Genomic DNA, 14491 nt, shown 5'->3' on the forward strand with positions numbered 1-14491 from the left:
GGGTAATCCATGTCATCCTCAAGCTCGGGTCCTCTACCAGAGGCCTGGGAGTTTGGGGGTTCTGCGCAGTATCTTCGATGTTTCTAGGACTGCACTCTTCTGGACTGAGGCTTCAGATGTTGTTCCTGGGATTTGCTGGAGCCACTCTCCCAGTTTGGGGGTTACTGCCCCAAGTGCCCCCACTACCACGGGGACCACACAACCCTTGACCTTCCACATCCGTTCCAGCTGCTCTTTCAACCCTTTCAACCCTATATACATTATATATATATATATATATATATATATATATATATATATATATATATATATATAAAATGTGTGTGTGTGTGTATATATATATATATATATATATATATAAATAAACAGAGTGCTGCAGAGCATATATTGTGTCTCCTTGAGCATGACATGAGTTATGTCGTACCTCACTTCTCTCAGAAACTTTCACATTATGAGGGGGATGTACCTTTGATCACATGTAGATACACACATATGCAAATATAGTGGAGTATTTGTGTTGGCTCGAATACAGCTGATGCATAGTTCACATGGCTGACATTGATTGGCTGTTTTGACAGCACTTTACCACCAGCAGGTTATCTATTTTTCACTGACTATAACTAGACTCAGAGGCTCTGTGTTAGCCTTATCCTATGTGCTATGTATCCTATGCGTGTTTGCTTTATCTCATCTCATCTCATTATCTCTAGCCGCTTTATCCTGTTCTACAGGGTCGCAGGCAAGCTGGAGCCTATCCCAGGTGACTATGGGCGAAAGGCGGGGTACACCCTGGACAAGTCGCCAGGTCATCACAGGGCTGACACACATAGACACAGACAACCATTCACACTCACATTCACACCTACGGTCAATTTAGAGTTACCAGTTAACCTAACCTGCATGTCTTTGGACTGTGGGGGAAACCGGAGCACCCAGAGGAAACCCACACAGACACGGGGAGAACATGCAAACTCCACACAGAAAGGCCCTCGCCGGCCACGGGGCTCGAACCCGGACCTTCTTGCTGTGAGGTGACAGCGCTAACCACTACACCACCGTGCCGATATATATATATATATATATATATATATATATATATATATATATATATATATGCGCGCGCGCACACAGTGCTCAGCGTAAGTGAGTACACCCCCTTTGAAAAGTAACATTTTAACAATATCTCAATGAACACAAACAATTTCCAAAATATTCAAAAGACAAAGTTTAATATAACATCTGTTTAACTTATAACATGAAAGTAAGGTTAATAATATAAACTTAGATGACACATTTTTCAGTTTTACTCAAATTAGGGTGGTGCAAAAATGAGTACACCCCACAACAAAAACTACTACATCTAGTACTTTCTATGGCCTCCATGATTTTTAATGACAGCACCAAGTCTTCTAGGCATGGAATGAACAAGTTGGTGACATTTTGCAACATCAATCTTTTTCCATTCTTCAACAATGACCTCTTTTAGTGACTGGATGCTGGATGCTCAACTTGTCTCTTCAGAATTCCCCAGAGGTGTTCAATTGGGTTCAGATCAGGAGACATACTTGGCCACTGAATCACTTTCACCCTGTTCTTCTTCTTCAGAAATCCAACAGTGGCCTTAGATGTGTGTTTAGGATCATTGTCATGTTGGAAAAGTGCACGACCACCAAGGGCATGGAGTGATGATAGCATCTTCTCTTTCAGTATAGAGCAATACGTCTGTGAATTCATGATGCCATCAATGAAATGCAGCTCCCCGACACCAGCAGCACTTATGCAGCCCCACATAAGGACACTGCCACCACCATGTTTCACTGTAGGCACCATGCATTTTTCTTTGTATTCCTCACCTTTGTGATGCCATACAGTTTTGAAGCCATTAGTTCCAAAAACATTTATCTTGGTCTCATCACTCCAGACTATACAGTCCCAGTAGTCTTCATCTTTGTCAGCATGGGCCCTGGCCAAATCTAGGCGGGCTTTTTTGTGCCTGGGCTTTAGGAGAGGCTTCTTTCGTGGAAGGCATCCATGCATGCCATTCCTCTGTAGTGTATGCTGTATTGTGTCACGGGAAATAGTCACCCCAGTTTGGCTTTCTACTTCTTTAGGTAACTGCAGTGAACTTGCATGCCGATTTTCTTCAACCCTTCTCATCAGAAGACACTCCTGTCGAGGTGTTAACTTCCGTGGACGACCTGGACATCTCTGTGAGATGGTTGCATTTCCATCTTTCTTAAATTTTTGTACCACTTTTGCTAAAGTATTCTGACTGATAAGTAAAGCTTTGCTGATCTTCTTGCAGCCTTCACCTTTGTAGTGCAAAGAAATTATTTTCTTTGGGGAATTCTGAAGAGACAAGTTGAGCATCACTCTCCATCCAGCATCCAGTCACTAAAAAAAGGTCATTGTTGCAGAATGGAAAAAGATTGATGTTGCAAAATGTCGCCAACTTGTTCATTCCATGCCTAGAAGACTTGGTGCTGTCATTAAAAATCATGGAGGCCATAGAAAGTACTAGATGTAGTAGTTTTTGTTGTGGGGTGTACTCATTTTTGCACCACCCTAATCTGAGTAAAACTGAAAAATGTGTAATATAAGTTTATATTATTAACCTTACTTTCATGTTATAATTTAAACAGACGTTATATTAAACTTCGTCTTTTGAACATTTTGGAAATTGTTTGTGTTCACTGAGATATTGTTTAAAATGTTACTTTTCAAAGGGGGTGTACTCATTTACGCTGAGCACTGTATATATTATATTGTGTGTGTGTGTGTGTGTGTGTGTGTGTGTGTGTGTGTGTGTGTGTGTGTGTGTGAAGCTTATGCTTCAAATCAGACAGTCAATTTTTGTTGCTGTGATGGAGATAAGGTTGATATTCCCCCAGTATACTTTTCACGCTCCATGATTAACAATACCTAATTACTCACAGCAGACAGGATAACAATGAATTTTTTTAAAGTGTAATTTCTCTTAATTATTTTAAGTCATTCTCAAACAGTTAGCTGGAAAACTGGAATATATCTTCAAAATAGGACTGGTGTTCTGCTGAATGGCTAATTTTCTACACTACCCTAATATCTGACAGGTTTCCAGAATTGGCTGAGAGAGTAAAAGCATCTCAAAATATGTAATGAAAGCAGACTGACATACAATGCCTATTTGTGGTCAGACTTGTGCCTTATGGATCACACAAATTGATGTTAATAGGATAGTAGTGCATTATGAGGTTTGAGATTTATTCTCCTGTGGGAGCAGTTACTTCACTCTCTGCTAGAAGAAATGACTGCTCGAGTGGCACCACCTAAAGAGCAAGTTAATCTCCCCATCCACTGAACCAACACAAGCTGAGATGCTCCGAGTTACTCCTCCTGTCAAGAGCATTGACAAACATGTCATTTAAAGCTGAAAGCACAGCCTAAACTCAGTTGCATTCTCTGTTGCTGTCGTCCCTCCATTTCATTCTTTGTGGGGACACTCATTGACAATGCATTACCCCTTACCCATCACAACTAAATGCCTCAACCCGATCCTTACCCTAACCTAAACCTAACTGTTACCTGAACCCTAAAACTAAGTTTTAACCCTCAAACAGCCTTTTGAAAAAGCGAGGACCAGCCAAAATGTCCTCACTTCCCAAAAATGTCAACTCTGCTGGTTAAAAATGGGTTCTAATCCTCAACATGTAGCAAGTACACACACACACACACACACACACACACACACACACACGTCATTGAAGGGATTCAAATATCTGAAGAGATGTTGTGTGTTTTACATACATACTGCATATAATTATAATGATCAAATAATTAAGATAACATAAGATATATTGACTTAATTCATTAAAATCCCAGCTTATTATTCAGTTATTCATCCTAATTCACATTATTTGAATTATTCAAGAACGACATTCAAACTATATGATATGTAGTTATAAGGGTGGGAAATGTAAGTCTCTACACACTGAGGAATGTGGAGGTTTAAAATAAACATTAATTGCATTGCTATAAAATAATAGTTTTGGAAAGAGTCTTTTATTCTCCTTTAATCATTCAGGTAATCAACACTGATATAACACTAATCCAAAGATTCTTACTTAAATTCATCAAAATATGCTCTCATGGTATGTGTCCACTGTATTCAAATCGGTCTCCTGAAATTTCATTCCCATTCATTTCCAGCAGGAAGTAGTGGAAAAACATGGATGGGACTATGGGATAGTGAGAGGTGAAATATTCAATCATGGTTGGGTTAGAAAAATTTAGGTGGTTTCACTTTATAAAAATTACATGCAGGAACCACGTAGCAGTGACCAGTAGGACAGAAGACATATTTCCATTGTCTTAAATTGCATTCATTCACATTGTACTGCCTACATGTAGTTGCATCTGAATGACATGAGCAAAAAGTAAACAACTGGATTTCCTCTATGACCCAAAACTTAATAATAAACACCAAGCTAAAAATAAAAGAAACCCTGCAAGGCAGAAAGTCTCCAGAAAGAAAGTTTCCAGTGCACAGCACAGCAACTTCAACAACTCTCTTCTTCCTTTGATGCATGTTGCTGCTAATTTTGATCATTTCAACACTGTTTATTGATGATTTTATTATTATTATTATTATTATTATTATTATTATTATTATTAAATAGCACATTTAAGTGTGAATGCATGTCACTGGATGCTACTGTAAATAGACAAAAATAACTAAGGAAGACTTTAACTTAAACATAAGTCTATCATAATTCATAAAATATATGTTACTTAGAATGCATTTCTAGAACAAAATTTGTAAGAGTAGCCTCCCTAAATGAGAAGATAATTTGTGAGAAAACCATGATTTTATGATTGAAACTGATTGAAATTCACTTCTTGCACTTTAGACAGATGTTCCCATCAAGGAGCAAAACAATGGTGATGATAGCAATGGAGATATTTGTACTGCAAGTGTACAGTTTTATTTTTTATTTAGTTATTTTTTTAATGATTGAATACTGTAAAGTTTCCTGACACACTTTGTCAAACTGTGATTCACTGCTATAACTCTCTACTTCTCCATGTAAACATAAATATCCACATTTTACTTTATTTAAAACCATCAATCCACAGTATAACCAGTATATAAAGCAACAATCATTAAAAATCACATATATTGTATTTCTTACCTATTTATTTCTCATTATTATAATGCCATGACAGATTTACTGTCATTTCAAGATGTACAAAGAAAAACAATGCTGCGTTAAGGAAAATATTATGTATTGATTTAATTAATTACAGCCAAGTCCAGTGTGCACAACTTATACAAATGAAGATTGCAGAAAAGGAAGAAGTACTCACTATTGGGCACAGTCGATGAGCTGGTACTCATTGGACCTTTCAAAGCAGGCTTTCACACCCTCATCATCCCAAAGCTGTTTTGCGTGCTCAAAAAACTCCTGTGGGAAAAAACAGGGGGAAACTCATGTCATTTACTTTATTGAAATAAAATGTGTTATTTTCCTAGTTGCTGACATAGGTTTGTGGGAATCCTTTGCATCACACTGAAAATATTATCAAGCAAAAAGGAAACGGGAGGGAGTTAAACCAAGAAAAGTGAAACAACACCAGAAAAAGAAAAGCTATTTCTTGGACCATTGCAATACACTTGATATAGATATTTTGTTATATAATATAGGCATATTATAACAAAGACTTAAGCATGTGAATTTCAATGCACAGTCTGCATTTATATTTTATAGTCCTTGCTGTTGGTCAAATGGAGAAAAGAAGAGTGAGGTTTGTGGATAAAGAGACGTTTATATGAATTATTCAGGCTTTCACCACTTTTAACAGAATTCCACTTTTTACACATGTAAAACACAACATTCAGAAGATTATGAATTACCATGGGATCTGCTTTCTCTTTGCTGGATTCATTTTACAGAGTGAGGTTTTAACCAAGGGCTCAGAGAATGAAAATGTACAGCAGGACAATTAAAGTGTTCAGGAAGCATATAAGATGAAATAAAAACAGACCAAAAATGTTCATGTTTGTGTTCACTTATACATTAGTGTGCAAAAGTCTTAAGCACCCAAATTTTTGTGCTAATGTTGTCTTAGATGTATATGTTTATGACTTCTACATTATTGGGTATTTATTTATTTATTTATGATTTCAAAACGTTACTTTTCCAACCAAAATTAAACATTACATAAAAATGTTTGCATGTTGGTAAAGAAGGTAACATATTACATTAAAAAAAAACAACAGAAATTAATGCTCTCTGTGAGGTTTTACTTGCAAAAACAGAATGGATTGTGACAAAGACTCCAAACATATTTTGCCAGATTCTGCAAGATGCTTAAACAAACTTAGCAGACAATATTCCTATAAAACTGTATGCAGTGTACAAAGGGTTGTCATGCCAAATATCCTCTTAGACTTTAAGTCAAAGTTACAAGTTGTAGTTCTGAAAGTCAAAGTTAGTTCTTTCAAGTTCTGAAAGCATTTTGCTTGACAGCATTGCTTTATATATGTGCCTTTATATGTAGACTTTTGCAAAGTACTCTAGAGTTACACAGACAATGATATTTTGGATTTACTACACCAACATATTAATTGATTGATGATAAAGCTGATGATGTTCAATTCTAATATGAAGAAAATGTAATCACTGGAGTTTATTTCAAATTTACCTCATGCTAAATAATGACATTTATGATAAAGGCCAAAAGAACTGAAGCACGTGATTAAATTTTCAAAAATATCTTCTCTGAAATCAATTTGCCAACACAATATAGCATGTTTATAAGGGTGGACCGAGATAGCACATCATACCACTCAATACAAGGCATTAAATTCAAAAGTACAATACATTCAACAGATTGCATTAGGCTATTCATCATAAAATAATTCTCTCTGGAAAAAAATACATCCCTTTTGTTTTGAATCAGACTTGGCTACAGGGGTGTAAAAAAAAAAAACACTTAAAAATATATAGTATACCAGCATATTTGAATTAGGTTCTGGGATCGAACTTCATGGCCGACAGGGGCCTTTCGGTGTGGAGATTGCATGTTCTCCCTGTGTCTGTGTGGGTTTCCGCCGGCTGCTCCAGTTTCCTCCCACAGTTCAAAAACATGCAGATGAGGTAATAATACCCAGCCGCTGTGGTTGCACATTTAGGCCCTGTCCACACGGCAATGGATTCAGGTGAATCTGATAAAATTGTTTATTGTTTCGGCCTGGTGTCCACACGGCACCGGCGTTTTGGGTGCCCCAAAATGAAATCTTTTGAGAACGGGTCCCAGAGTGGAAAAATCTGGCAATGGCCCCGTTGCGAAGTCGTCTGGATGAGTAGAACGGATTTGTTTACAATGACGTCACAACCACATGACTGTCAGTGCTTCACACCAGGTAGAAGTGTAACGAACTCAATGCGAATTGTCAACAAATCCTATAACTTGGTTCATGAAACGTGCTTACAAACCAGTGGGGCTTTGGAATTTAGAGTGTAGGCAGCCTGAAAAAAAAAGCTAAAACTTTCTCATTTAAACTGTGTTTTCAGCCACAATTTTAACTCTACACACATGATTTTCTCAAAAGTAGTAGCCACACTTGTCCTGATTCACACAATGTGTCTACCTAACCAACAGGATTTACAGTTTTTGAATGAGAAGCCTGAAAGTAAGGAGAGGACAGGCGCGTAGCCCCATAGAATCCCATTCAAATCCTGAAAGCGCTCTGACTGCAAAATCAGAAAAGTCACTCGTTTTTAACTCGCTCTAGTGTCCTCATTTTTTTCACTACAGACAAAAAAATTACATCAATGTGTTCAGGAGAGCCTTGTGGCGTTTAATGTGAAAGAATTTTGTGAGTATCTCCTTCTGTTTTCGTGTGAATCCCCGTTGTTTGGAGGGAGCACTCTGAGGAAAAACTGCCCTTTTTGTGTGCTTCTCTGAGGGTGTTTTCATACCTGGTCCCCTTTAAAGGAACCATACTCAGTCCTTTTTAAGTGGACCAAAAAGTGGACCAACAGAAAAAGAACTCAGTTCTTTTTGTGTTCACACTGTGAATTTATTACAAAGAGGACTGGGTTCTCTTTCTGGTCCAGTTAAGCTTTGATGGGGCCTCAGTCCTCTTTCTGTTCACACCAGGTCCTCTAGAGCCCTCAGACCCCCAGTGCACGGAATTCTGGGTAATTTTCTCTTGAATCAAAATGTCTGCTGCCATGCTTGCCCTGCTGTATTCTTTGATCAAAATAGTGCGGATTAAGGAAAATAAATTATATATAAAATATTAATATATTTATATATATATGTTTATATTTATATATATAAATATAAACACACACACACACATATATATATATATATATATATATATATATATATATATATATAAGTGCTGTCAAAAATGTCGCGTTATTAATGCGTTAACTTGACTCAATTTTAACGGCGATAATTTTTTTATCGCGAGATTAACGCTCTGTGACATGATGTAGGTTTTTCATAAGCTTTTGAAACTGCCAGGAACTTGGAACAGAGACTTTGCTTAGAAAAACGATAGCAGCTAGACTGTAATGCTATGCCCCGCACAGCCAGAGTCCTCTGCCCTCCTCCCCCCAAAGAACCAGCGCGGGCAGGGCGCGCTAGTAGAGATGGGATTTATGGCTCTTTGATGGGACCCGCATCTTTGTGATCCGTTCTTTGAAAAGAGCCGTTCAAAAGACTGGCTCATTTGGCTCTTTTTAAATATTTATTCAGTTTTAAGAAGACAGCGTCTAAAGAAGCCAGATCCCTCTGAACTGTAAACTCAATGCTATCCCAGAAATCCTTCCTGTAATATGCAAATTTGGCTGCCTCTGATTGGACAGCGCGACGCATCAACAGGCAGAAAGTGTAAAAGTACAAAATGTGTTAAGTGAGCTGAAACAGTAAAGATCAGATTCAATGCAATATTTATCAACGAACAACTTAAAGTTAATATAATAGTGTACTTTATATTATAATCAAGCATGTCAAGCCTACCGTCACTGTGTAACCTGTCTCTCTGAGTTGTAGACTAACTCAAGCAGTAGATCACTTCACTCATGGTTCTTTTGCCAGCCCCGGTGTTCGGCTTAGGTTTCACTTTGCAGTGGCTGTGTCAAGACGTGTTATGCTTTGCAATACAAAGCAAGCCCATTCACGTTTTTATGCTGATAAGAGAATTACAATGGTTTTTCATGTGACAAAAATGTGCGATTAAATTGCGATTAATTGCGAGTTAACTATGACAGTCGCGACATTAATCGCGATTAAATATTTTAATCGCTTGACAGCACTAATATATATATATATATATATATATATATATATATATATATATATATAGTATATATAATATTAATATATTTATATATGTATATATATATATATATATATATATATATATTTTTTTTTTATTTATTTATTTATTTATATAAATAAATAAATAAATAAATAATATAGTTATATTATTGTGGCCGACTCATCAGTCAGTAAGTTCAGAGAACTGTAAAGCAGCTGTGGTAAGTTGCAAAAGGAAGTTGAGTTTCCCTGCTACAGTCACGTGACCAACTACGGCAAACGAAGAAGGTTAAACTACAGTGAAAAAGGCGAAGTGAACCCGGTGCGCTTTTTGTTCACAATGCGCAGATTAGGCGAACCGTACCGTTGATTTTTAGCGAACCGTACTGAGACCACCTCCTGAGGTGGTCTCAGTTCGGTTCACTTTAAAGGGGTCTGGGTACGGTTGGAGTGTTCACATATGCGCAAAAAATGCTGAGTCATCGATCTGAGTTCGGTTAGATGGCTGAAAGGGACCAAGTGTGAAAACACCCTCTGTCTCTGCTTGCAGCGCGTGGGTGGGGGAGGGGCTGCTCGCTCTCACACACACACACACACACACACACAGGAGGGAGGGGCTGCTCCCTCTCAGACAGAGGCCAAGTTTACATTAGACCGTATCTGTCTCGTTTTCTTCGCGGATGCACTGTCCGTTCACATTAAAACGCCGGGAAACGGGAATCCGCCAGGGCCCACGTATTCAATCCAGTTCGTGTCTGGTCCGGTGTTGTGTAAACATTGAGGATACGTGGATACGCTGTGCTGAGCTCTAGCTGACGTCGTCATTGGACAACGTCACTGTGACATCCACCTTCCTGATTCGCTGGCGTTGGTCATGTGACGCGACTGCTGAAAAACGGCGCGGACTTCCGCCTTGTATCACCTTTCATTAAAGAGTATAAAAGTATGAAAATACTGCAAATACTGATGCAAATACCGCCCATTGTGTAGTTATGATTGTCTTTAGGCTTGCCATCCTTCCACTTACAAGTGGTGAGTGACTTGCGCATGCCCGATATGCACTGGGATCACACACACAGCGGCTCAGTCCTGAATCACTGCTCGTGCGCTTCACTCGCGCGCTCTGTGAGCTGTGCAGGGCCGGAGTGCACACCCTCCAGAGGGCACTCGCTGTTCAGGGCAGAGTGATTTGGAGCGCAGCCGCTAAGGAGGAAGCGCTGAGCCGCACTGACACATTAACTTACGTGCCGTCTAATTAGTCATGTGATTAGTGTATCCGTGTATTGGCGTTGCTGTGTGCACGCGAATCGTGTATTGGCGTTGCTGTGTGCATGCTAATTGTTTTTAAAAACGTTAATCTGATGATCCGCTGATACGGTCTAATGTAAACCCCACCAGAGACATGCCTGAAGCCTCAAGGCAAGTCACACATTCACACAGTACAGCTCAGCTCCTGCAACTGTGACTGCTACGCGCACTGCATCACTCTCACAATTTCCCACAAGGGAATTGTCTTACAGCGCACCTAGAGGTGTGGCATGTGTATTGCATCGTTTTCAGCAAGCGTTCCGTTCCCATATGGACCTTATATTTTTCTGATCCGTTGCCCATGTGGACGCGATATTTAAAAAAAAAAATCTCGTTGCCGTTGTCGTGTGGATGTAGCCTTAGTGCTGGTCCCAAGCGTAGATAGATTGCGGAGGGTTGCATCAGGAAAGGCATCCGGTGTAAAAACCTGTGCCAAATCAAATACGTGGATCATGATGATTCGCTGTGGTGACCCCTAATGGGAGCAGCCAAAAGATACTTGTACAATAGCATGAAAAATATAGCAACGGCTATGGTTGGTAGAAAGCAGCAACTGAAAGGGTCCTCCAACTTTTTAAGGTCTGGTGTACGGGAGCAACAATTTAATGTCCTGGTAAGTTACAACACTAATGGGCAGTGATTTGTTGGCTGAAACAATTAGTGCTTAATTTACCAAATATATGTACAATAGACTGGCACAAATACCAGAGACATGTCAGTTTTTCTTTCAGTCTGTAAATCTCGACAAAATAATGAAGCAGCACATGCACAGTGAACACTCTGCATTCAAGAATCAGGTGAAACTGATGAGATTATGGTTGCAATAACACTCTTTTAAAAGCAAAAGCCAGTAATTTTTTTTATCTTTGCTTTATCAGAAATAGTGGCAAGTAATTTATCCTTTACCCTATCAGCAATAAATGTTTGTCAAATCTTATAGCAATTTAAAACATTTGCTAATATCAATGCAGTACTGAGACTGTGTCTAATATATTAAGCTTAAATAGTTATTCTGGGGGTGGCACAGTGGTGTAGTGGTTAGCACTGTCGCCTCACAGCAAGAAGGTCCTGGGTTCGAGCCCAGCGGCTGACAATGGCCTTTCTGTGTGGGTTTCCTCCGGGTGCTCCGGTTTCCCCCACAGTTCAAAGACATGCAGATTAGGCTAATTGGTGGCTCTAAATTGACCGTAGGTGTGAATGTGAGTGTGAATGGTTGGTTGTCTCCATGCGATGACCTGGTGACTTGTCAGGTCATTGTCCATAGTCAGCTGGGATAAGCTCCAGCTTGCCTGTGACCCTGTACAGGATAAGTGGCTACAGATCATGGGTGGATGGATAGTTATTCTGGACAAACAAACTGGTTGACAAAGTGCCCTAAAGTTAAATAAAGCTATGAAGTAGTCAGTTTATCCAAAATTCAAATAAAACTTCTTTAAACTCCTCAGTAGAGTCCCGCAAGGGAGGCAAACACAGAGGAAAAGCGTGAGGGAGGGGGAAGAAGGGGGAAGATTGGGCCTTTCAGAACAAGACTTGTTTTTCCGTATCGCTTCCTTGGAGAGTAAAGACAGTGATACGGTAATTAGGCCCCCAGTGAGGTCCCATCATATAATCAACACAATACAGCAAAACAAATGGCTACAAAGACAAAACAAACCAACAAGAGAATGTACCAGGTCCCCCAAAAAACACACCATACTTTACATCCTTGACTGTCTCTGGTACAATTACTATCAAGCAGTTTATATCTAGTTTGCTGTTAAAGATTATTCATAAATTAATGAATTAATTTGATAATAATAGTCTTAGTGAAAAAATAAAAATATATTTATAAATGTAAACCATTTCCTCCTTTAAAACAGTAACTGAAACCAAATATATTTCAATTAGCTTTCTGTAAAGATGTTAACCTAATGGTCACTGATGTCAGTGTGTGTGTGGTGTGTAATGTAATTTTATTTATATAAACACACACACACACACACACACACACACACACACACAAACACACACACACACCAGTAAAGCATGTACTAACCACTAACCATTTTCTTGATATCGCATAAAAATAATTCATAGTGTTCAGCTTTTTTCATGGTGGTTTTATGAAAGTAGTGACCATGGAAGTACATGATGTTTGTCTGCCTTTTAAACAGTAAAAGAAAACATGACACAAATAACAACTAAAATATATAAAGCATTTACTGAAATATACAGATAGTAATACTAATACTGAACAACCAACAATACACGAAAGTAAAAACTATGTCAATTAATAATGTACTTTGCCAAAAGCAGGCCATGGCTTGGTTATTCCACTTAACATTGCCATTACATGTCAAAACAGTCATTCTCTCATAATAATCTGATAATAGCGCTCAATAGTTCAAATTGTTCACGGATGAAAGCCATTGATTATGATTAACCTATGATGCTGTGGCTGATTTGATGATATCAATGAACTCTGTTAGAGAGAAGGTTTTGTTTCCCAAAGCACTGACACTCTACATGTTGAAAACATTATTGTGGAATAGTTAATCATGATTAGTTCATATAATTATGATCAGCTCAAAATGTGACTCGTGATTATGTAATAATTGTGACAGGCCTGTTGAACCTTACAGCTTAGTAAATATGTAAGCAGGTGATAACAGCGAGTCTGCCCAATTCATATGATCTCACCACAAGTCTTAGACAAGGGAAAAGGGAGAAAACCTCTCACACCAAGACTAATTCTATAAAATATTCCCTTTGCAGAAACCAACCTGGCCCTGGCATAGCAACCTGCACTGTGAAAAATACAAAGACGGGGTGAAAGGGCAGATTTTGTTTGCTAGTAACTTCAACGAGGCCGAGAGGGACTCTTCTCAGACATTTCTTGCACACTGAGAGATGAAGCAATCCCATTGGAAAACTTGGTGTGACAAGCCAAGATGTCGGGGGAGAGCCAAGTGAATGGAAAACATGAAAACAAAACCTTAACAACCATTAATGGCCCATCATTCAACATCACCACACTCTACCTGAGCCTTCATTAGAAAAGAGGAGAAGGCAAAAGAGTCATTAGAAGTGAAGTAAGTAGTGCCAACAGAGCACTCAAGAGACATTCTTAATGACAGCCACTGCTGTTGAGGGCCTCCCTCATTCTCTACTGTATTGTCCTCCACTATATACTTTACTGGAGTTCAGTAACACTGACACACCTTGATCTACACACAGATAGAAAGATAGTTAAACACACATGTGCAACCACACATACAGAACTATACCAATGCCAATACAAAAGACATTTAGATATTTGCCCTCAATTTTTCTCATGAACTCATCTAAATCTCATTTTTTTAATAAGACTAAGATGTTCAGGCTGACTGCTGAAGTAATTATCTTTCAGGAAAAATGGAGGTCATTTCACAATAGATAAGATTTATTTGATTACCTTTATTGTCATTATACAAGTACAATGAGATATAATTTGGAACAAGTCAGTAGATGCCTATCTAAAAACATTCAGACATAGGAACTATACTGGAACAATGTACTCTGATCAGAGAGGTAATACAGATGGTAGGTACAGTCTAATTAACCAGAAGTCAACTTTATGGGTATGCATATCGAGGGAAAATGCAGAAGATTATGATTATCCATAATTTCCTTTAACAATCTTTAAAAAGCTACTTGCTATGGTCATGCATATACTAATATACTAAAACAGTGTATGCCAAATGCAAATCAATGCTCTCTCTCTCTCTCTCTCTCTCTCTCTATTATATTATGTATTGCATCTAGCTATCAAGAAGCTGAGCTAGCAGGAAAGAAATCACTGTTATTGGGGTACAGCAAACTGCTAATTCTGGTTACCTGTGCATGT

At 38.5% G+C, this 14491-nt stretch overlaps 1 protein-coding gene across 2 annotated transcripts in view; it reads right to left on the reverse strand.

Annotated features, from left to right (window-relative positions):
* The window catches only part of gnal (guanine nucleotide binding protein (G protein), alpha activating activity polypeptide, olfactory type), a 236572-nt gene that overhangs the window by 156785 nt on the left and 65296 nt on the right, over positions 1-14491 (reverse strand). Inside the window, exon 5 of one of the 2 annotated variants that reach the window (XM_060900076.1) lies at positions 5347-5444. In XM_060900076.1, the coding sequence (XP_060756059.1) occupies positions 5347-5444 (98 nt within the window). Of the gene's footprint in view, positions 1-5346; positions 5445-14491 lie in introns of those variants that run through there. The other variant, XM_060900078.1, reaches the window with a different exon arrangement.

Source organism: Neoarius graeffei, chromosome 19 (genome assembly GCF_027579695.1).
Source record: "Neoarius graeffei isolate fNeoGra1 chromosome 19, fNeoGra1.pri, whole genome shotgun sequence".
Taxonomy (NCBI): Eukaryota; Metazoa; Chordata; class Actinopteri; order Siluriformes; family Ariidae; genus Neoarius; species Neoarius graeffei.